The 24,001-nt window shown below is 46.4% G+C and overlaps 1 protein-coding gene across 2 annotated transcripts in view; it reads right to left on the bottom strand.

Moving 5' to 3' along the window:
* Nucleotides 1-24,001, bottom strand: part of CNTNAP1 (contactin associated protein 1) — a 412,393-nt gene that overhangs the window by 265,372 nt on the left and 123,020 nt on the right. For both annotated transcript variants that reach the window (XR_004536808.1, XM_033918597.1), the window contains exons 11-12: nt 19,501-19,607; nt 6,625-6,744 (exon numbers count right to left, since the gene is read on the bottom strand). Coding sequence is in view for 1 of the 2 variants with exons in the window: in XM_033918597.1 (XP_033774488.1) it covers nt 6,625-6,744; nt 19,501-19,607 (227 nt within the window). In the remaining variant the exon portion in view is untranslated. The remainder of the gene's footprint in view (nt 1-6,624; nt 6,745-19,500; nt 19,608-24,001) is intronic.

Here is a 24,001-nt window from a genome sequence, read left to right as displayed (position 1 = left end):
CACGGTCCCGTGATTGAGGCGGATCCAGCCTGGAAGATAAATGTCGAGGAGTCCTCGTCCTATGCCTCGAAAAGAGCAACGCCTTATGTGAAGAGGTAGGACTGGATGTCGGAGAATGATGTTGATATACCAAAAAGGACTCAGCTCCTTGTGTAGAAGTATCTTGAGGCACTCTTAAGGACTCAACTCCTTGATTAGAGTGTGTAGAATGATCTCGAGGCACTCTCAAGGACTCAACTTCTTGCACAGAATGTGTAGATTGAGCTCGAGGAACTCTAAAGGACTCGACTCCTTGTAATAATAATAATAACTTTATTTTTATATACCGCCATACCACAAACAGTTCTAAGCGGTTTACAAGGAAGAGACTGTATACAGACAGCGACATTACAGAGAACTTTCGAAATTACATTGGCATGCTAAGTTTAGTCAGGTTTATCTAGAAGTGTTTTGGAAAAACATCAGGTTGAGGTACATCAGGTTGAAGTGGGGTCAGAGAAATCTGTCAAAGAGATAAGTTTTTATTGACTTCCTAAATGTTTGGTACGAAAGTACATTTGAGATGAAGTTGGTTAAACATTTACTCCTTTTGCCTGCTTGGAATGATAGTGTTCTATCGAGGTATTTCTTGTAGGTGCTTTAAGGAAGGAAAAGCAAACAAGTAGGTACTGTGTGTATTAGTTGTGCCTGGGAATTTGAATTGGTGAGACAGATAGGATGGGGATGAACCAGTCATGGTTTTGAAGCAAAGGCAAGCAAACTTAAAAATGACCCTTGCTTCCACAGGCAGCCAGTGTAGTTTTTGTAATATGGGCTTACATGGTCTGATTTCTTGAGGCCATAAATAAGATGGACTGCAGCATTTTGGATGACTCTCAGTCGTTTGATGTTTTTCTTGAGAGATCCCAAGTATATAATATTGCAGTAGTCTAAGGTACTTAAGATCAGGGATTGAACCAGCAGTCGAAAGGAAAAGAAATCGAAGTATTGTTTAATGGTATGAAATTTCCATAGAGTGTGAAAGCATTTTTTGACTTAAGCATTAGTGTGATATTCAAACGTCAGGCTTCAGTCAAGGGTGACGCCAAGGATTTTGGTTGTGGGATTAATTGGGTAATCTGAAACGTTTAGTCTCAAGGAGGTGTTCACGATCTTGTTATTGGGACTTGCCAAGAAGATCTTGGATTTTTCGGGATTCAGTTTTAGTTTGGAGTGCATAGTCCAATGTTCTACCTTGGTAAGGACAGATGAGATGAATTGTTCTGTCTCTTGGGTCAATGAGGTTATGGGAATAATAATTGCTATATCATCCGCGTATATGTACGATTTCAGTTTTAAATCAGATAACATATTTCCCAGTGAAGCTATGTAGATATTGAAAAGTGAGGGGGAGAGTGGGGAACCCTGTGGCACTCCACAAGGATTGGGCCAAGCTTGAGAGTAGGCTCCTTCGCTGTAGACCTGGTATGTACATTTATTTAGGAAACCCGTGAACCAATTTAGTACCTGTTCGGAAATGCCGATGGAATCAAGGCACCTAAGCAGGAGGTCATGAACAACAAGGTTGAAGGCACTGCAAGAAGCAGAGTCAAGTTAATTTGGCAAACATGTTACCAAACTCCTGATGCAGAATAGTTTCCAACATATTATGCATAACTGGCACCGAGACCACTGAATCTGGTACATTTGGTGTGGCTACAGTCTCCAAGGAAGACGACCTTGAAGAAGAGTGATGCCTCGATTTGGAGACATTTCTTGGACAGCCTCGGACACACCGGTTCTAAGGGTGGCATGTCCGGAGGGGTTGGCTTAGCTATCTTACCTGAGGGACACAGTGAGGATAATGGCACCTCAGGAGAAGATTTAGCTAATTTTCCCGAAGATGAAGACTTCCGAAATGAGGAAGGTTTGATCAAAGTCGAGGTTAAAGGTTTTTGCCCCGTAGAAGACTTTGCTGGAGTCGGGGCTGGAATTGGGGTCAGGGCCTTAAGCAAAGGCTGATCCATGCCTCTGAATATTTTTTCAATCTGAACTCGACGACGTTTAAGAGCTCGAATTTGAAGTGTAGCACAGCGGGTGCACAACTCTGGATGATGGTCAGATCCTAAACACGGTACACACCATTTGTGTTGGTTAGTGAGGGAGATTGCGCATTGACACCGGCTACACTTCTTGAATCCTGTGACATGTAATGAAACACAGCTGAAGCTAAATCAAAGCCTGCAGGCTGAGGCCACAGAGTAGGCCCCGCCATGACACGATCAAAAAAACAAACAAAACTTCTTTTTTTTTTTTTGGGGGGGGGGAATGAAATGCACAAATAAACATAGAACTGAGGAGACGCACACCCTCCCTCGGGTGGGAAGGCACTCACGCATGCGAGGTGCGGCAGTTGTAAACTTTCTAAAGTTCTTCAAGCAAGTCTGCTTGTGAAGCTGTCCACATTGGGGCTCCGTGGATGACGTCACCCATATGTAAGAATATACTGCCTGCTTGTCCTGGAGAAAAACTGTGAAGGGTGGATCTGACACCAACGCTTGTAACTCACTCACTAACTCTCCTGGCAGAAGTGAGCAAGATAAGAAATACAACTTTCCAGAAATACAACTTTGAGATGAGCTGTAGCCATTGGTTCAAATGGAGGTTTCATTAAGGTCCCAGACCATGGGAGGAGGTTTATGAATTGATAGCTTTTTTATATACTAAGGTATTAACTATTCTGAAGCTATTTAATTTAACTGATAAGTTCTGCTGTTTAGTTGTGAACAATTAACAAGCATGAGAACTTTTCTTATGGAGAGAATGGTAGATGACTGGAATGCCCTTCTGCATGAAGTGGCGAAGATGAAAATGGTAACGAACTTCAAAAATGCATGGCATAAAAATAAAGGATTCCTATATGGAAAGAGAATGGCATTAAAACAAAACTTAATGATGCTTAGATTATGGTTAGAGATCTTGAGGTCTAGAGAGATGAGATTAAAAGAAACTATCACCAAATGCAAAGATACTTAGAGGGTACAGTTGACATGCTTGAAATACCTTCTCTGCCCCCACTTGTTTTGCATGACTTGGAGAACTGTTTCTAATTGCTGAAGAATTGGTAAGATAGAAAGAACTGCTTGCATATTTTGCAATGAAGCCTTCAAGTAGGAAGGTAAATTCTTTTTGTAACCCTCCTTGACAACTTTGAAAATCCACTGATCAGAAATATTTCTGGTCCACGCTTTAAAAAACATCATTGAAAAGTATGAGTGGCATTGGAGGAATGGTAAGGTTGCCCTGATCCTATTTTGTTAGTCTGAAAGAACTGCTTTTGTTGAAACCTATGCCTCTGATAGGAAACTGACTGACCTTGTCCATATCTCTTCAAGTTTTATTAAAATTGATAAATGTTTAATATATATGTATTTGTTGTAAGATGAAAAATGAATAAAGAATTACAAAAAAAAAATGTAAATTAAAAATAAATAAATAAATAAATTTGATGTGTACGCAATGTCAAATATTTCAAAGCGTATTACAGATTAAAATAGGGGAAAGACTACAACAATTTATTACCAAACTAGTGTTTAAGCCTGTTACATTAACAGGTGCTAGAGTAGATGTCTAACATAAAAACTGCCATCACCAGATCAGAGTTTGGTCCATCAAGTCCGGCGATCCGCACACGCAGAGGCCCTGTCAAGTGTACCCCTCTATGCCTCTCATAAGGAGATGTGCATCTGGTTTACTTTTAAAGCCTAGAATGGTGGATTCCGCAATAACCTCCTCTGGGAGAGCATTCCATAAGAATTGCCACTGCTGAGTCAGACCAGTGGTCCATCATGCCCAGCAGTTCGCTCACGCGGCGGCCCTCTGGTCTAAGACCAGCACCCTAACTGAGACTAGCCCTACCAGCGCACGTTCTTGTTCAACAGAAACTTGTCTAACTTTGCCTTGAATCCTTGGAGGGTGTTTTCCCCTATAACAGCCTCTGGAAGAGCGTTCCAGCTCTCTACCACTCTCTGGGTGAAGAAGAACTTCCTTACGTTTGTACGGAATCTATCCCCTTTCAACTTTAGAGAGTGCCCTCTTGTTCTCCCTACCTATCTACTAAGTCTATCCCCTTCAGTACCTTGAATGTTTTGATCATGTCCCCTCTCAATCTCCTCTGTTTGAGAGAGAAGAAGCCCAGTTTCTCTAATCTTTCGCTGTACGTCAGCTCCTCCAGCCCCTTAACCATCTTAGTCGCTCTTCTCTGGACCCTTTCGAGTAGTACCGTGTCCTTCTTCATGTACGGCGACCAGTGCTGGACGCAGTACTCCAGGTGAGGGCGTACCATGGCCCGGTACAGTAACATGATAACCTTCTCTGATCTGTTTATGATCCCCTTCTTTATCATTCTAGCATTCTGTTTGCCCTTTTTGCTGCCGCCGCATATTGTGTGGACGGCTTCATCGACTTGTTGATCAGAAATCCCAAGTCCCTTTCCTGGGAGGTCTCTCCAAGTACCGCCCTGGACATCCTGTGTCTACCACTCGTTGCGTGAAGCAGAACTTCCCGATATTTGTCCTGGATTTGTCCCCCCTTAGCTTTAATCCATGCCCTCTTGTCCGTGTCACATTAGACATTGCAAATAATTGTTTTTCCTGCTCTATTTTGTCAATTCCTTTTATTATTTTGAAGGTCTCAAATCATATCCCCTCGCAGTCTTCTCTTCTCAAGGGAGAACAATCCCAGTCTCTTAAGTCGTTCCTCGTATTCCAAGTTCTCCAAACCTTTTAATAGCTTTGTTGCTCATCTCTGCGCCCTCTTCAGCAGTTTTATATCCTTCCTTAGGTTGGGAGGCCAATGTTGGACACAGTATTCCAAGTGTGGGCTGACCATTGCTCTATATAGCAGCATTATAACTTTCTCCGTTCTACTTGTGATTCCCTTCTTTATCATGCTTAACATTCTATTTGCTTTCATTGCCGCTGCCGTGCATTGTGCTGACGGTTTCAGTGTCCTATCTATCAGTATACCCAGGTCCTATTCCTGTTTGATTTTACCCAGAGTCACACCTGGAATTCTATATTCGTGTTCCTTGTTCTTTCCGCCTAAATGCATTACTTTGCACTTTTCCACATTAAACTTCATCTGCCATTTGTCCGCCCATTTCTCTAACTGACACAAGTCATTTTGGAGTTCCTCGCTATCCTTCTGCGATCTGATTGCCCAGCATAGCTTTGTGTCATCTGCAAACTTGATGATCTCACTGGATGCTCCTTCTTCTAGGTCATTGATGAAAATATTAAATAAGATGGGCCCAAGTACCGAGCCCTGGGGTACACTGCTAGTCACCTTCTCACAGTCTGAAAACTTTCCATTTATGCCCACTCTCTGCCTTCGGTTCTCCAGCCAATTTCCTATCCATCTTTGTATATCCCCCTCTATTCCATGGCTTTGTAGTTTCCTGAGAAGTCTCTCATTTGGAACGTTGTTGAATGCTTTCTGGAAGTCCAAGTATATTATGTCCACTGGTTCCCCACTATCGATTTGTTTGTTCACGGTCTCAAAAAACTGAAGTAAATTCGTCAAACATGATTTCCCTTTTCTGAAACCATGTTGACTGGCTCTCATCAGGTCGTGTGTATCCAAGTGCCGGACTATGCTATCCTTAATCAGTGCTTCAACCATCTTTCCAGGGACAAACTTAAGGCTCACCGGTCTGTAGTTGCCCGGTTTTCCTCTTGATCCTCTTTTGAAAATTGGCGTGATGTTCGCTATCTTCCAGTCGTCCAGTATCTGTCCAGTTCTAATTGACAGGTTGGCAAGTTTTTGCAATAGTTCTCAGATTTCAACCGATTTCAAGACTCTCAGGTGAGTTTGTCCATCTGGTAGTATATCTGGTCCAAGTCCACTTCTACCGTGGCAAGGCTGTCCCCTGTTACTCCTTTGAATACTTTCACTTTTTCTGGTATTGTTGTAGTGTCCTCTTTCGTAACTTCCCCAACATTATTTCCACCAAATCTTTACATAAATTGTCATCTCAATTTGGAACTCTTCTTCTTATCTATAACCTTCTAAATCTTCTCACTTTATTCCCTACTTCTACCTATCTTCATTCCCCCTCACCTCAATACTTTAGCTCTAAACCTATGGCCTTTATTCCAACTATATGGGGCCGCCGACCTCTTGCTAAAACTCCCCCTCTTATTCCCACTGAAACTCGGCTCAGAAACTATATCACTATTCCTATTTCCTCCGCTTCTACCTTTCGTTCTTCATCACTCTCTTACTCCTCTAAAATCAATATAGGCCTCATAAACGTGCGGTCTATCAAAAATAAACATCATTTAATCCACGATATGATTATTCAATACAACCATCATATTCTATGCCTCACTGAGATTTGGTTAACTCAGGGGGAGGATGCCTACCTGACCCAAGCATGTCCCACCAACTATAAGGCAATATTTCAACCTCGCCCAAACAAAATTATAGATTTTATGGAAGTTTTATTTTAATAGATTTTAAATTTTGAATGAAAAAAGTGGTTTAAAAAAGTTTCTACTCTTTATATGAGTATTGTACATTGTTCGATGGGATTGCCAACAAATTAAATAGATTAATGATGAAAGGTTACATAGGGTCATATACCTGTTATATCACAGTATACTGAAAACGGCTTCAGAGGACCACTCCCATCAGCATCAATAGTGTAGTTTCCTGACCTCTTGCCGCTAAGTCTGTATGCATCACATGATTCCTTATAAAGAGCTTAGAAAGACAGAAATGGACCTGAGAGTTAAGATAGATGCATTTATAAATATGGATCAATTTCAATGGCCTAGCAGTAATACAATGCATGAGCACTCAGGTTCAATTCATGGCCCCTGACTTCAAAGACCAGTAAGAAAAAGGGCTTAAATCAAGTGTCTTTCAGAAATTTATAAATGGACATCTAAATGAGACAGGAATGCTTCCTTCCCAAAGACAGTAAAGGAAGAGCTCTTGTATAGAGTCCATTTTGATTTAATTAAATTATCCCCTTTATGTTAGTACAATGGGGATTTATTTCCCCTACTAATAAATCCATCCAACAGAGAGTAGAGGAGTAACCTAATCATTAGTGCAGCAGGGTGTGAATCAGAGACTAGGATTTGAAATCCATTGATATTCCTTGAAGACTTGGACAAGTCACCTAATCATCTTTTGCTTCAGGTACATACTTAGGCCCACATTCACTAAAGATAGGGAATCGCTGTTGGCCAATTCCTGGCTGATTTTAAAACAGTGATTGATTCACTATCTTCTTTGCATGCAAATGATTGCATGGAGATGCAAATAATTTGCATACAAACTCCCGCCTCAAACCGATTAAGTCGGGGCAGAGCCCTGACAGTAGTGACAGGAGAAGCAGCCTCCTGTCACACTGCTGTCAGGGCTTTTGCGGGCTTTTTTAAAAAAATATTTTAATCGGGCAGATATTTTGCAGGTATTATACACGTAAAATATCAGCCTGATTAATTTTTTTTTTTTTTTAAAGTCCCCCACCCCCTCCCTTCCCCCCAAATGTGCCCCGCTATGCTCAACGCCCGACAACGATGCTTCAAAATTATGGCAGGAGGAATTCCCACTCCCTCCTGCCATCGATCCCACTCCTGACTTCCCCCTTCCCCCCCAAAAAAAAACAAACGGCAGGAGGGATGCCAACTCCCTCCTGCCTCCGGAGGTCCGCTCCATGTTCCAGATCCCATCCTCAACCCCCCTCCCCGTACCTGTAACAGAGCAGGAGGAGTGCTCAGTCCCTCCTGCTCCAATGCCTCCTGCAACGATTCTGAGGCCTTAGGCCCTGCACCAGTGTGTCATGTGATGCACCAGTGTGTCATGTGATGCACCGGGGCAGGGCCTACCTCAGATGCATCGCGGGAGGCATTGGAGCAGGAGGGACTGAGCACTCCTCCTGCTCTGTTACAGGTACGGGGAGGGGGGTGAGGACCGGGAAGGAGGAGGGGGCATCCAGTGGCAGGAGGGAGTCGGCATCCCTACTACCATTTGTTGTTTTTTTGGAGGGGGAGGGGGGGAGTCAGGAATGGGATCAATGGCAGGTGGGACCAAAGGAGGTAGTGACGGTGGCGGGCAGGAGAGTCAGTGAAGCGATTGGTCCTCAGCAGTCGCTTCACTTCGGATCGGCAAACCCAATCGGTGTTTAGTGAATCGATGGCAACCTACTTTTGCATACCATTTCCCCTTGTTTGCATGGGTGGATTGGATCAGGTAAGAGATTTCATCTGAAGCAGTTTAGTGAATTGGGTCAGGGTAGGGGAACAATCACAAAACCAGTACAATTAGTTTTGTGATCGTTGGGACAGGATCAGAGGGTTTTGTGAATCTAGGCCTTCGATTGTAAGCCCTCCAGGGACTGAGAAATATCTATTGTACCTGAATGTAACTTGCCCTGAACTGCCACTAGAAAGATGTGAGCTAAATACTAAAATAAATAAAACATGGCAACATTTAAACAGTAGCTCTTTGTGGATTTGCAAATGAGGCCAAAGGAAAAAGTAGACGTAGAAATTCAGTAAAACAAAAGATTTCCGACTTTTTTGTTTGTTTGTTTTTTTCATATAATTTTTATTTATTTTCCGGTAGCATACACTTTATAAGGAATACATAATGTACAAGTAACAACCTACTACAGAAGACAATGTAAAGCTGTCTACATGGATTCTTTACAGAAACTTAAAGAAATGTAACCCATAATAGTGAAAAAAGTAAGCACCCACCACCCCCCAACCCAACCTCTGAGAGTTCCAGCATCATTCCAAGGTGTCTTTTAAACAAAAATATATAATTATCTACCACAGAAGAATATCAGAAAAATTTGAAGACTCTTTAAAGGTTATAGTAACATAGTAAATGACGGCAGATAAAGACCCGAATGGTCCATCCAATCTGTCCAACCATACATGCTCCATAAATTAATCATTTAATTTAAATGGTCCTTTTTCTTAGATATTTCTGGGCCAGAAACCCAGAGCCCTTCCCGGTAGTGTGCTTAGGGGTTCTATCTTCTGGAGTCTCCATCAAAACTCACTCCAGCCCATTTTTACCACCCCAGCCATCGAAGCCCTCCCCAGCCCGTCCTCAATTGAATATCCATATACGGGACACAGACTGTGCAAGCCTGTCTTAGTTCCTTCAATATATACCCATTATTTTCTAATTAGAGATCCTCTGTGTTCATCCCACACTTGTTTAAACTCTATCACTGTTTTCTTCTCTACTACCTCCCTTGTATGCACATTCCACGCATCAACCACCTTCTCTGTAAAGAAGAATTTTCTAACATTACTCTTGAGTCTAACAACCCTCAACCTCAACTTATGCCCTCTGGTTTTACCATTTTCCTTTCTCTGGAATAAATTTTGTTCTACGTTAATACCTTTGAAGTATTTCAACATCTCAATCATATCTCCCCTGTCCCTCCTTTCCTCTAGGGTATACATATTCAGGGCTTCCAGTCTGTCCTCATATGTCTTCTGGCGCAAACCTCCTACCATTTTTGTCGCCTTCCTCTGGACCGCTTCAAGTCTTCTTATGTCCTTTACCAGATACAGTTTACAACATTGAATATAATACTCCAAGTTGGGCCTCACCATCCACTTGTACAGGGGCATCAACACCTTCTTTCTTCTACTGTTCAGTCTAACATCCCTCTGGCAACAACCACCACCTTGTCACACAGTTTCTTTGCCTTTATATCTTCAGACACTATCACCCCAAGGTCCCTCTCCCCATCCATGTATATCAGCCTCTCACCTCCCAGCACATATGGCTCCTTCCAATTTCAGACAGTTGTGTTTGTGAGGAGCTAGTTAAAATAAAGGTAGACAAAGCGATGGGGCTCGATAATGTACATCCAAGGGTGCTGAAGGAACTTAGGGAAGTTCTAGTAGCTCTGCTGACTGACCTTTTCAATGAGTCTCTAGAGCAGGGGTACCCACACTTTATGGGCTTGCGAGCTACTTTTATAATGACTAAGTCAAAATGATCTACCAACAATAAAATTTTAAAAAAACACTGAAAGGCAGAGAAAATGTTAATTATTCATATTCCGGGTTTTTTCAAAGAGGTCACGGCAGATGACTCTATGCAATGTCACCTCAGTAACAAAATACAAAAATAGACAAATACACCCCCTCCCTTTTTACTAAACCACAAAGCACAGTTACTTACCGTAACAGGTGTTATCCAGGGACAGCAGGCAGATATTCTTGACTGATGGGTGACGGCACCGACGGAGCCCCGGTACGGACAATTTTAGAGTGATTGCACTCTAAGAACTTGGAAAGTTCTTGCATGCTGCACCGCGCACGCGCGAGTGCCTTCCCGCCCGACAGAGGCGCGCGGTCCCCAGTTATGATAAGCTAGCTAAGAAGCCAACCCGGGGAGGTGGGAGGGACGCAAGAATATCTGCCTGCTGTCCCTGGATAACACCTGTTACGGTAAGTAACTGTGCTTTATCCCAGGACAAGCAGGCAGCATATTCTTGACTGATGGGTGACCTCCAAGCTAACAAAAAGAGGGATGGAGGGAAGGTTGGCCATTATGAAAACAAATTTTGCAAAACAGACTGGCCGAAGTGTCCATCTCGTCTGGAGAATGCATCCAGACAATAATGAGATGTAAAAGTATGAACTGAGGACCAAGTAGCAGCCTTGCAGATTTCCTCAATAGGAGTAGAACGGAGGAAAGCTACAGATGCTGCCATTGCTCGGACTTTATGGCCCGTGACAGAACCTTCCAGTGTCAGTCCGGTCTGAGCATAACAGAATGAAATGCACGCTGCCAGCCAATTAGACAACGTACGTTTAGAAACAGGACGTCCCAATTTATTCGGATCAAAGGACAGAAAGAGTTGGGGAACTGATCTGTGGGGCTTCGTACGCTCAAGATAGTAAGCTAGAGCCCTTTTACAATCCAAAGTATGTAGAGCTTGTTCCCCAGAATGAGAATGAGGTTTTGGAAAGAAAACAGGCAGAACAATGGATTGGTTGAGATGGAATTCAGAGACAACCTTAGGGAGAAACTTTGGATGTGTACGCAGAACCACCTTGTCATGGTGAAAAACCGTAAAAGGTGGATCTGCAACCAGTGCATGAAGCTCACTGACCCTCCTGGCAGAGGTAAGAGCAATAAGGAAAAGTACCTTCCAAGTGAGAAACTTGAAAGAAGCAGTAGCCAAAGGTTCAAATGGAAGCTTCATTAAGGCGGAAAGAACCACATTGAGATCCCAGATAACAGGAGGGGCTTTAATAGGTGGTTTCACATTGAAAAGACCCCGCATAAACCTGGACACCAGGGGATGAGCTGAGAGAAGTTTTCCATGGATCGGCTCATGAAAAGCAGCAATAGCACTGAGGTGGACTCTGATGGAAGTAGACTTAAAGCCAGAGTCAGACAAAGAAAGCAAATAATCCAACAACGTCTCCACTGCCAGGGAAGTTGGATCAAGATGATGAAGAAAACACCAGGAAGAAAATCTCGTCCACTTCTGATGGTAACATTGTAGAGTGGCTGGTTTCCTGGAGGCATCTAGAATGGAACGAACAGGCTGAGACAAAAGAGTATCATGAGCGGTCAACCCGAGAGATACCAAGCTGTCAGGTGCAGAGACTGGAGGTTGGGATGCAGAAGGGTCTCCTGATGCTGTGTAAGCAGAGAAGGATACAGTGGAAGAAGAAAAGGTTCCCTGGAACTGAGTTGAAGTAGAAGGGAGAACCAATGTTGCCTGGGCCACCTCGGAGCAATCAGAATCATGGTGGCTCGTTCCCTCTTGAGCTTGAATAAGGTTCTCAACATGAGAGGCAGAGGAGGGAAAGCGTACAGGAACAGATTTGACCAGTCGAGGAGAAATGCATCCGCTGCCAGACGGAGAGGGGAGTAGAGTCTGGAGCAGAATAGGGGCAGCTGGTGATTGTGAGGAGCTGCAAAGAGGTCTATCTGAGGAGTGCCCCACTGAGCGAAGATAGATTGTAGAGTTACAGGATCGAGCGTCCACTCGTGAGGCTGGAGAATTCTGCTGAGCTTGTCCGCCAAGGAATTCTGTGCTCCCTGAATGTAGATAGCCTTCAGGAAGAGATGGTGATCTATGGCCCAAGTCCAGATCTTCTGGGCTTCCTGGCACAAGGGGCGAGAGCCTGTCCCCCCTTGCTTGTTGATGTAGTACATGGCCACTTGATTGTCTGTGCATAGCAGAAGGACCTGAGGAAAGAGAAGATGTTGGAAGGCCTTGAGGGCATAAAACATCGCTCTGAGTTCCAGGAAATTGATGTGATGCTTCTTTTCCTGGGCTGTCCAAAGACCTTGAGTCTGGAACTCGTTCAAATGAGCTCCCCATGCATAAGGAGAGGCGTCGGTGGTGATGACTAGTTGATGAGGAGGTTGATGGAACAGAAGACCTCTGGATAGATTGGAGGATACCAACCACCATTGTAGAGATTGACGAAGAGATGATGTCACAGATATGTGTCGTGAGCAAGGATCGTCGCTTGGGACCACTGAGTAGCAAGGGTCCATTGAGGGGTGCGCAGGTGAAGACGTACAAGGGGTGCGACATGAACTGTGGATGCCATGTGACCCAAAAGTATCATCATTTGTTTGGCAGAGATGGACTGCTGAGGAAGTACCTGCTGACATAGAGACTGAAGAGTCTGGAGACGGTTGGATGGTAGGAATGCCCTCATGAGAAGTGTGTCCAATATCGCTCCAATGAATTGAAGTCTTTGAGTGGGAATGAGATGAGACTTGGGTAGATTGATCTCGAATCCCAATATTTGTAGAAACTGGATGGTTTGGTTGGTGGCCAGGAGAACTGCTGGAGCGGAAGTGGCCTTGATTAACCAGTCGTCCAGGTAAGGAAATACCTGAAGGTGGTGAGAGCGTAGAAAAGCAGCTACCACGATGAGACATTTGGTGAACACCCTTGGAGAGGAAGCAAGACCGAAGGGTAGCACCTTGTACTGGTAATGACACTGATTGATCATGAAACGGAGATACTGTCTTGAGGTTACATTGATTGGTATATGAGTGTATGCTTCTTTGAGATCGAGGGAGCATAGCCAGTCGTCTTGGTTGAGAAGAGGATAGAGAATGGCTAAGGAAAGCATCTTGAACTTCTCCTTTACCAGGTGTTTGTTGAGATCGCGAAGATCTAGAATTGGTCTGAGATCTCCTGTTTTTTTGGGGACTAGAAAATAACGGGAGTAGAATCCCTGCCCCTTTTGATCTAGAGGAACTTCCTCTATAGCGTTTAGAAGAAGGAGGGATTGAACTTCCTGAATGAGGAGGGAAGATTGAGGACTGTTCAAAGCAGGCTCTTTTGGCAGGCTTTGGGGCGGAAGAGTCTGAAAGTTGAGAGAGTAGCCGTGGCGGATGATGTTGAGGACCCATTGGTCCGAAGTGATAACTTCCCACCGGCTGAGGAACAGAGAAAAACGACCTCCTATAGGTTGAGGCAGGAGAGCAGATATAGGAATACTGGCTATACTTCGGAGAATTAAGTCAAAAGGGCTGAGCCTTCTGCTGTGGAGGTGGCTTCACAGGCTGCTGTTGCTGCTGCTGTCTGGGAGGTTGACGTTGTTGCTGCCGCTGACGCCTGGGTTGCTGAGCTGTTGCTGGCAATGGACGAGCTGTGAAGCGACGTTGATAGGCTGACTGTTGTCTAAAAGGCCTTGTTGGGGGAGGCTTCTTCTTATTTTTAAGAAGGGTATCCCAACGTGTTTCATGAGCCGACAGCTTTTGAGTAGTCGAATCCATGGATTCCCCAAACAGCTCATCCCCTAGGCACGGGGTGTTGGCTAACCGATCTTGATGATTAACATCAAGTTCAGATACCCGAAGCCAGGCCAGGCGACGCATTGCCACAGACATTGCTGTCGCTCTGGATGTAAGTTCGAAGGTGTCATAAATGGACCTAACCATGAACTTACGTAACTGAAACAGAGAAGACAAGCAATGGTGGAAAGATTGTTGTTTCCGTTGAGGAAGGTGTTTCTCAAAGGAAGCCATGGTGGTAAGGAGATGTTTCAGATAGAAAGAAAAATGAAAACCATAATTTCCAGCTCTATTTGCCAACATTGCATTTTGGTAGAGCCTCTTACCAAATTTATCCATGGCTCTACCCTCTCTGCCAGGAGGAACGGAAGCATATACACTGGCTCCTGCAGATTTTTTAAGGGTGGATTCGACAAGTAAAGATTCATGAGGAAGTTGTGGTTTGTCGAACCCAGGAATGGGAATTACTTTGTATAGAGAGTCTAATTTACGTGGGGCCCCTGGAACCGTTAAGGGAGTCTCTAAATTCTTGTAAAAAGTCTCCCTCAAGATGTCGTGAAGAGGGAGTTTCAAATATTCCTTTGGAGGTTGGTCAAAGTCCAAGGCATCCAAAAAAGCTTTAGACTTTTTGGATTCAGCCTCCAAAGGAATAGACAAAGAATCACACATATCTTTCAGGAAACTGGAGAAAGATGAAGTGTCATGTTTAGAGGACGGGTCGTGTACAGCAGACTCCTCCTCATCTGAGGAACATTCTCCTTCAGAGAGAAAAGGCTCTTCTGAATCTCCCCACAGATCAGGATCCCTGACATGGGGAGAACGGTCCCGAGACTCAGGAGTAGATGGGTCTACATGCCGGGTCTTGCGCACCGACTTACCCGATCTCATCGATACCGTCCCAGGCGATGTAATCGGTTGTACCGGAGCCGAAGTCTGCACCGATTGATGTTGAGCTCTCGGCTCCGGCGCAAGGACTGGCATCGATGCCGATGAGGTGGAGTGAATCGGTACCGAGGGAGTGGATACCGATAACACAGGTTGTTCCACTATCGGTACCGGCTCAGTGCGGACCGGCACCGGAAGGTTCGGTGCCAGGATAGTTGGCAGCAGCTGTTGCAATTGTTGCTTGAGCTGTGACTGGAGAATGGCCGTAATACGGTCATCAAGGGATGGCACCGGTACCGCTTTTTTCTTCTGCGGTACCTGCGGTGCCGCTCGACGCCCCGGAGATGAGGAGCCCGATGTCGAGGGACTCACCTCAATAGGGGCGGAGCGCTTCCGCTGGCGCCTCATAGTCGGCAGGATTGGGCTCACTGCACTCGAGACCGGAGGACGTTCCAGCGGGGAAGGCTTCTTAGCCGGCTTACCTGCATGTTGGGACGCCGGTGCGGAATCTCGCGGCGTCGAAGACGATGGTGCCGACTGAACCGGTGCCGAAGACGGAGTCGATGAGACGGGATCGGACATCTCGGCACCGAACAGTAATCGCTGTTGTATTTGGCGATTTTTTAATGTTCTCTTTTTAAGTGTGGCACAGCGGGTGCAGGTGGAGGCCTGATGCTCAGGACCCAAACACTGTAAGCACCAGTTGTGTGGGTCCGTGAGAGATATAGGCCGAGCACACCGCTGGCACTTTTTAAACCCTGGCTGAGGGGGCATGAAAGTAAAAACGGCTTCAGCCAAATCAAAGGCCGAGGCTTCGATGGTGGCAGAAGGCCCCGCAGGGGAAAAGCCAAATTGACTAAAAAATAAAAATTTTTTTTTTTTTTTTTTACACAAATATGAAATAAAAATGAAAAAGGCAAAAGCCAAAAAGGTTTACGCGAGCGGGAAGGCAAGTGAAAAAAGTTTTCAACAGCCGTTGAAAAAACGCGTCTTCTTAGCTCCGCGGAAACTAAGAAACTGGGGACCGCGCGCCTCTGTCGGGCGGGAAGGCACTCGCGCGTGCGCGGTGCGGCATGCCAGAACTTTCCAAGTTCTTAGAGTGCAATCACTCTAAAATTGTCCGTACCGGGGCTCCGTCGGTGCCGTCACCCATCAGTCAAGAATATGCTGCCTGCTTGTCCTGGGATAATAGTAGGTTTTAGCACAGGGAGTTACGCTGAATGCCTCGCGCTGCTCTCAATGCTCAGAGGCTCCTTGCGCTAAAAAACGCTATTGCGGTTTAGTAAAAGGGAGCCATAGTGCAAAATATAGACAGCAGATATAAATTCTCAAAACAGACACATTTTGATCACTAAATTGAAAATAAAATCATTTTTCCTACCTTTGATGTTTGGTGATTTCATGAGTCTCTGGTTGCACTTTCTTCTTCTGACTGTGCATCCAATCTTTCTTCCTTTCTTTCAACCTCCTATATGTTTCCTCTCCTCCAGACCTCATTCTCTCCCCCAACTTTTTCTTTCTGTCTCCCTGTTCCCCCTTCTTTCTGTCTCCCTGTCTGCCCCCTTTCTTTCTTTCTCCGTGCCCTCCCCCAAGCCACTTGGTTTGCTGCCACCGCCATCGGGGAACAGCCGCCAAGCCACCGCCGTCCCAAGCTTTCCCTGCAGAAGCGTTGCGCTGACCAGCATTCTGCTCCCTGACGTCAATTCTGACGTAGGAGAGGAAGTTCCGGAAAAACAAGGCATTTCTCCTCATTCCATCCAGCCTGAGCCCCATCTCTCCTTGATCCAGCATTCCTCTTCTGTGTTTATCAGAATTACCATTCTACCTATTTTCCAGCATCACCCTTCTTTGTGTCCATCTCACTATATCCCTATCTCACCACTTTTTCAGAATCTTCATTTGTCTCTGTCCTTGTCTTTACCCCATGTTCACCATTTGCCCTTTCAATGTCTTTATCTCCCCCCTCCCACTTTTTCAGCATTACTTCTATGTCTCTATTTCACCTCCTCTTCATGTCCCCTCTGCATCTCTATCCTTATTCAGTAGGTCCTGCTTACCCTTTCTCTTCTTTGTGTCACTATCTCCATTTTCAGCTTTCCCCCCTTTTCCTTTGTTACTGCACCCTGTAGCCAGAATCTTTCCACCCTCCCTCCACTCCGGCCCAGCCCAGTATGAAATATTTCCTTTTGTTTCCCTCCCCTCTCTCTTTCTCTCTCTCTTCTCCTCCCTCACCCACGAGTCCTGCATCTGGCCCTCTCCCTTCTACCTGCACCTGGCAACACCCCCCTGCTCCGCGGCTCTCTTCAGCAACTCGTCAGCAGCGGTGATCAAGACAAGCTGCCGACATCGAGGCCTTCACTCTACGAGTCCCGCCTTTGTGGAAAAAGGAAGTTGAAACAAGCGGGACTCGCAGAAGCTTGTGTCGATCGCTGCTGCTGAGTTGCCGAAGAGAGCCGCGGAGTAGGGGGTGTGGCTGGAAGCAGGTAGAAGGGAGAGGGAGATAGGAAGGCTGTAGAAGCTCCGGAGCATGACACCGACCCCGGCCAGGATAATTTCTTTTTCAGGCTGCTGCTGCCGCTGCCACGCTCCCCCCCTCCCCCCCCCCCGAAATGACAAAAACAGCCTAATGCCCGGCGTCAGGGAGAGGAAGGCTGATAGGCCCGGTAGTTCGGGACGGCAACACGAGTCTATCACGGAGCCCGGGATGGGCTCTGCGATCGACTCACGTTGCCTTCCTGAGTTACCGGTCGATCACGATCGACGTGTTGGGCACCCCTGCTCTAGAGTCAGGAGTGGTACCAGAGAACTGGGAAAGGGCGGATGTGGTCCCTCCACAAAAGTGGAAGTAAGGAAGAAGTAGGGAATTACAGGCCATTAAGTCTGACTTCTCTGGTAAGCAAATTAATGGAAACGCTTTTAAAACAGAGAATGTTCAAGTTTCTGGAATCCTGTGGATTACAGGACCAGAGGCAACATGGATTCACTAGAGGTAGGTCTTGTCAGACAAATCTGATCAATTTCTTTGACTGGGTGACCAGAGAATTGGATAGAGGATGTGCGCTAGATGTGGTGTATTTAGATTTTAGCAAAACCTTTGACAATGTTCCACACAGACGTCTAATACAGTGCCCTTGGGATGGGTCTCAAAGTAACGGGCTGGGTCAGGAACTGGTTGAGTGGAAGGCGACAAAGGGATGTTACCAGTGGTGTACCAGGGTTCTTGGGCCTGCTCTTTTTATAATCAATATTGCTAAAGGGTTGTCGGGTAAGATTTGCTCTTTGTGGATGATACCACAATCTGCAATAGAGTAGACACTCCAGATGGTGTGAACAACATGAAGAAAGACCTTGCGAAGCTTGAAAAATGATTTGAAATTTGGTAGCTAAAATTTAATGCTAAGAAATGCAAGATCATGGCTGCAAAAACCCGAGGGAACAGTATAGTTTAGGGGGTGAAGAACTTATGTGCACAACTGAAGAGCGGGACTTGGGTGTGATTGTATGTGATGATCTTAAGGTGGCCAAACAGGTTGAAAAGGTGACAGCGAAAGCTAGAAGGATGCTAGGATGCATAGGAAGAAGTATGGCTAGTAGGAAAAAGGAGGTATTGATGCCCCTGTATAAAGACTTTGGAGAGACCTCATTTAGAATATTGTACAATTCTGGAGGCCGCACTTTCAAAAAAATATAAAAAGTATGGAGTCGGTCCAGAGGAAGGCTACTAAAATGGTATGTGGTCTTCATCATAAGATGTATGGGGACAGACTTACAGATCTCAATCTGTATACCTTGGAGGAAAGGCGGGAGAGGGGAGATACGATAGAGACGTTTAAATACCTACGTGATGTAAATGCACATGGGTTGAGTCTCTTATTTGAAAGGAAGCTCTGGAATGAGAGGGCATAGGATGAAGTTAAGAGGTGACAGGCTCAGGAGTAATCTAAAGAAATACTTTTTTTACAGAAAGGGTGGTAGATGCATAGAAGAGGTGGAGGAGACAGAGACTGTGTCTGAATTCAAAAGGGCAAGGGATAGGCATGTGGGATCTCTTGGAGATAGAACGAGATAATGGTAACTGTGGATGGGCAGACTGGATGGGCCATTTGGCCTTTATCTGCCATCATGTTTCTATGTACAAATCTAAATTTGAAACCATAGTTCATCAAAAACTGGAGTAAAAATAATGAAAATAAATAAGTGACATATTAATTAAAGCTGAAATGAAACAACTGAAACCTTAGTTACATTTGCAAGATGAGTGTGAACAAAATTTATACGGAGTTAACAGCATTAAAACATATGAACGGCACTTGGCATGGAGAGTTTCAAAGTCAGAATCTAAACCCAATCAGTGTAATAAGTTTAGGACATAATAATGCACACCTTTAATTGGAGATTATAAGAAGCACACAAAAACGCAAGATAAACAGTGAGCAGTCATGTGTGGAAACCACTAGTATATAATGCAAAGCTCCACAGTGAAGTGAATCTAGCAGATATAAATAAACCAGATTACACTAGTAGAACTACCCTCTGTTGGATGTTTTTCTGCCTGCCTTTCATTTCGTATGATTGTTGGGTGCTTTGACAGTTTGAGCTCAGTCCGACTTGTTCTAACCACTGCACCACACACACACCCATCTGAAAGCTGTAGTTTTTTACCCTATATATTTTTTGGTTGTTGACTGTATATTCTTTCCCCTTATGCAGGCAACACTTGTAATTTGTCCTATGCACAAGAAAACATGATTTCATTTTATATTACTCCTAAAAAGAGGAAAATTAAAATTAAAGAGGCAGGCAACTTACACTTGTGGCAGGTTTCTCCTTTGTAACCTGTCATATCGCAGTAGCAGATAAAGTCATCCCAGGACTGGTGGCACCTTCCACCATGCTCACATGGGTTTGGTGTGCATCTAAGGGCATAAAGAGATTTGCTAGGAACATACACAGGGAAACATGTACACAATATAGCACAGTTACTTACCGTAACAGGTGTTATCCAGGGACAGCAGGCAGATATTCTTTACGCATGGGTGACGTCACCGACGGAGCCCTCGGTACGGACCTTTTTACTAGAAAGTTCTAGTTGGCCGCACCGCGCGTGCGCGAGTGCCTTCCCGCCCGACGGAGGAGAGCGTGGTCCCCAGTTAGTATAAGCCAGCTAAGAAGCCAACCCGGGGAGGAGGGTGGGACGTAAGAATATCTGCCTGCTGTCCCTGGATAACACCTGTTACGGAACTGTGCTTTATCCCAGGACAAGCAGGCAGCATATTCTTTACGCATGGGTGACCTCCAAGCTAATAAAGAGGGAGGAGGGATGGTTGGCCATTAGGAAAATAAATTCTGAAGTACAGATTGGCCGAAGTGCCCATCCCGTCTGGAGAAAGCATCCAGACAGTAGTGAGTAGTGAATGTGTGAACTGAGGACCAGGTGGCCGCCTTGCAGATTTCCTCAATGGGTGTGGAACGGAGGAAAGCAACAGAAGCGGCCATAGCTCTTACCCTGTGGGCCGTGACAGCACCGTCTAGTGACAGACCGGCCCGAGCGTAACAGAACGCGATGCAAGCTGCAAGCCAGTTAGATAGCGTCCGTTTAGAGACCGGCCGACCCAAACGATTCGGGTCGAAGGTCAGGAAGAGCTGAGGGGACAAGCGGTGAGCCCTTGTACGATCGAGATAGTAAGCCAGGGCACGCTTGCAGTCAAGACTGTGCAATGCCTGTTCCCCGGGATGTGAATGGGGTTTCGGGAAGAAAACAGGCAACACAATGGACTGGTTGAGGTGAAAAGCTGAGACCACCTTGGGGAGGAACTTTGGATGGGTGCGCAGAACCACCTTGTCATGGTGAAAAATAGTGAACGGTGGATCGGCAACCAGTGCATGAAGCTCACTGACCCTCCTGGCAGAGGTGATGGCAATGAGGAAAAGCACCTTCCACGTCAGAAATTTGAACGAAGTTGTGGCAACTGGCTCAAAAGGAGGTTTCATGAGGGCAGACAAAACCACATTGAGGTCCCAGACTACCGGAGGAGGCTGCAGAGGTGGTTTGATGTTGAAGAGGCCCCTCATGAATCTGGAAACCAGAGGGTGAGCCGTGAGGGGTTTTCCTAGGACAGGCTCATGAAAAGCCTGTGATGGCACTGAGATGGACTCTGATTGAGGTAGACTTGAGGCCTGCGTTGGACAGGGAGAGCAAGTAGTCCAGAACAGGTTCCACCGCTAAAGAGGTGGGATTGTGATGATGACGGAGGCACCAAGAGGAGAACCTGGTCCACTTCTGATGGTAACATTGGAGGGTGGCCGGTTTCCTGGAGGCGTCCAAGACGAGACGGACAGGCTGAGATAGATTTCCTGGAGAGGTCAGCCCGAGAGAAACCAAGCTGTCAGGTGGAGCGAAGACTGATGCTGCTGTGTAAGTAGAGTAGGAAACACAGGTAGAGGAATGGGCTCCCTGGAGCTGAGCTGAAGCAGGAGGGAGAACCAATGTTGACGAGGCCACCGAGGAGCTATGAGGATCATGGTGGCTCCGTCCCTGCGGAGTTTGGATAAAGTCCGCAACATCAGAGGTAGCGGAGGAAAGGCATAGAGGAACCGATCCGTCCAATCGAGGAGGAATGCATCCGGAGCCAGACGGTGAGGAGAGAAGAGTCTGGAGCAGAACTGGGGCAGCTGATGGTTGTGAGGGGCTGCAAATAGGTCCACTTGCGGAGTGCCCCAGCGAGCAAAAATGGAGAGGAGCGTGGGAGGATCCAACGTCCACTCGTGAGGTTGCAGGATGCGACTGAGATTGTCGGCCAGGGAGTTCTGTTCGCCCTGGATATAGACAGCCTTGAGGAAGAGACTGCGGGCTGTGGCCCAGGTCCAAATGCGAAGAGCCTCCTGACAAAGGAGGCGAGATCCGGTGCCGCCCTGTTTGTTTATGTAGTACATGGCGACTTGGTTGTCCGTGCACAGGAGCAGAACCTGAGGACAAAGAAGGTGCTGGAAGGCCTTGAGAGCGTAGAACATGGCTCGTAATTCTAGGAAATTGATGTGATGTATACGCTCCTGTGGGGTCCAAAGACCTTGGGTGCGTAGGTCTCCCAGGTGAGCTCCCCATGCATAAGGGGAGGCATCCGTGGTGATGATCATGGAATGCGGGGGCAGATGAAAAAGAAGGCCCCTGGAAAGATTTGAGGAGTTCAACCACCATTGTAGAGATTGTTGACGTCACAGAGATGGGATGAGAAAGAAGATTCGAGGTCTGGGACCACTGGTTGGCCAGAGTCCATTGAGGTGTCCTGAGGTGGAGTCGTGCCAGGGGAAGCACATGCACCGTCGAGGCCATGTGTCCCAGGAGGACCATCATCTGTCTGGCAGAAATGGAGTGATGAAGGAGCACCTGACGACACAGGCGGAGCAGATTCCGCTGTCGGTCGGAGGGGAGAAACGCCCTCATTAGTGTGGTGTCGAGAACTGCTCCAATGAACTGAAGGCGCTGTGTGGAAGCAGATGCGACTTGGGGTAGTTGATCTCGAACCCCAGAAGATGGAGGAGAGAGATGGTATGATGAGTGGCTTGTAGCACAAGCGGAGACGTAGGTGCTTTCACCAACCAATCGTCCAAGTAGGGAAACACCTGGAGGTTGTGAGACCTGAGGAAGGCCGCCGCCACAATGAGGCATTTGGTGAACACCCTGGGTGATGAAGCGAGGCCAAAAGGTAGCACTTTGTACTGATAATGGCGATGGTGCACCTGGAATCGAAGGTAGCGACGTGAAGTTGGATTGATTGGGATGTGAGTGTAGGCCTCCTTGAGGTCCAGGGAACATAGCCAGTCGTTCTGAGAGAGATGAGGGTAAAGTGTGGCAAGGGAGAGCATTCTGAACTTCTCCTTGACTAGACACTTGTTGAGGTCCCTGAGATCGAGAATGGGACGCAGGTCTCCTGTCTTCTTTGGAACTAGAAAGTAACGGGAGTAGAATCCCCGGCCTCTTTGTTCCAGAGGTACTTCTTCGATGGCATTGAGGAGAAGGAGGGATTGGACCTCCCTCAGGAGGAGGGGGGTTTGAGTTGAAAGAGAAGCAGACTCTACGGGAGGGTTGTCTGGTGGAAGAGTCTGGAAGTTGAGAGAGTAGCCGTGGCGGATGATGTTTGAGGACCCACTGGTCCGATGTGATGACCTCCCAACGGCTGATGAAGATGTGGAGCCTGCCTCCGATTGGCTGAGGAAGAGGCAATGAGGGTGGAAGACTGGCTAAGCCCTGGAGAGAGGAGTCAAAAGGGCTGAGAGGGGTTTGGTAGGAGGAAGAGGCTTGGCAGGTTGATTAGGCTGGGCACGAGCCTGGGTGTGTTGGTGTTGGCGGGCCAGCCTAGGTTGCTGTGAAGGTGGGTTGAGCGGCCTGGCGGAGAACCTGCGTTGATATGAAGTCTGTGGTCTGTAAGGACGAGCAGGGGGAGCCTTTTTCTTTGGTTTAATGAGAGTATCCCATCTGGTCTCATGGGCGGAGAGTTTCTGTGTGGTGGTATCCAGGGACTCTCCAAATAATTCGTCTCCCAGACATGGGGCGTTGGCTAGTCGGTCTTGATGGTTGACGTCCAGATCAGAGACCCTGAGCCAGGCCAGGCGGCGCATAGCCACAGCGATGGCAGATGCACGGGAGGTGAGCTCAAAAGAGTCATAGATAGAGCGCACCATAAATTTTCTCAGTTGAAGCAGGCTGGAGATGTGCTGCTGGAAAAGTGGAACCTTGTGCTCTGGCATGTACTTTTGCATGGCGGAGAGTTGCATTACCAGATGTTTCATGTAGAATGAAAAATGGAACGAGTAGTTGTTTGCCCTGTTGGCAAGCATGGCATTCTGGTAGAGCCGCTTGCCAAACTTGTCCATAGTTTTGCCCTCTCTGCCAGGAGGGGTGGAGGCATAAACACTGGAGCCCTGAGTCTTTTTTAAAGTGGACTCTACCAGGAGAGACTCATGAGGCAGTTGGGGTTTATCAAATCCTGGGATTGGTATAACCCTATAGAGGCTGTCCAATTTACGGGGGGCCCCAGGGACAGTTAGCGGGTTTTCCCAGTTTTTATAAAAAGTTTCCCGTAGGATATCATGCACGGGCAACTTTAGGAACTCTTTGGGAGGTTGATCGAAATCCAATGCCTCCAGGAAAGCTTGTGACTTCTTAGAGTCAGATTCCAGTGGCAAAGACAAAGCACCCGACAACTCCCTGAGAAATTTAGAGAAGGAAGATTGTTCAGGTTTAGATGTGGTATCGGGTGCCGAAGGCTCTTCGTCCGACGACGATGCATCCTCCTCGGTACCGGGAGGGGAT

The sequence above is a fragment of the Geotrypetes seraphini genome, chromosome 13 (assembly GCF_902459505.1).
Source record: "Geotrypetes seraphini chromosome 13, aGeoSer1.1, whole genome shotgun sequence".
Taxonomy (NCBI): Eukaryota; Metazoa; Chordata; class Amphibia; order Gymnophiona; family Dermophiidae; genus Geotrypetes; species Geotrypetes seraphini.
This window is presented reverse-complemented; position numbering and strand designations above follow the sequence as displayed.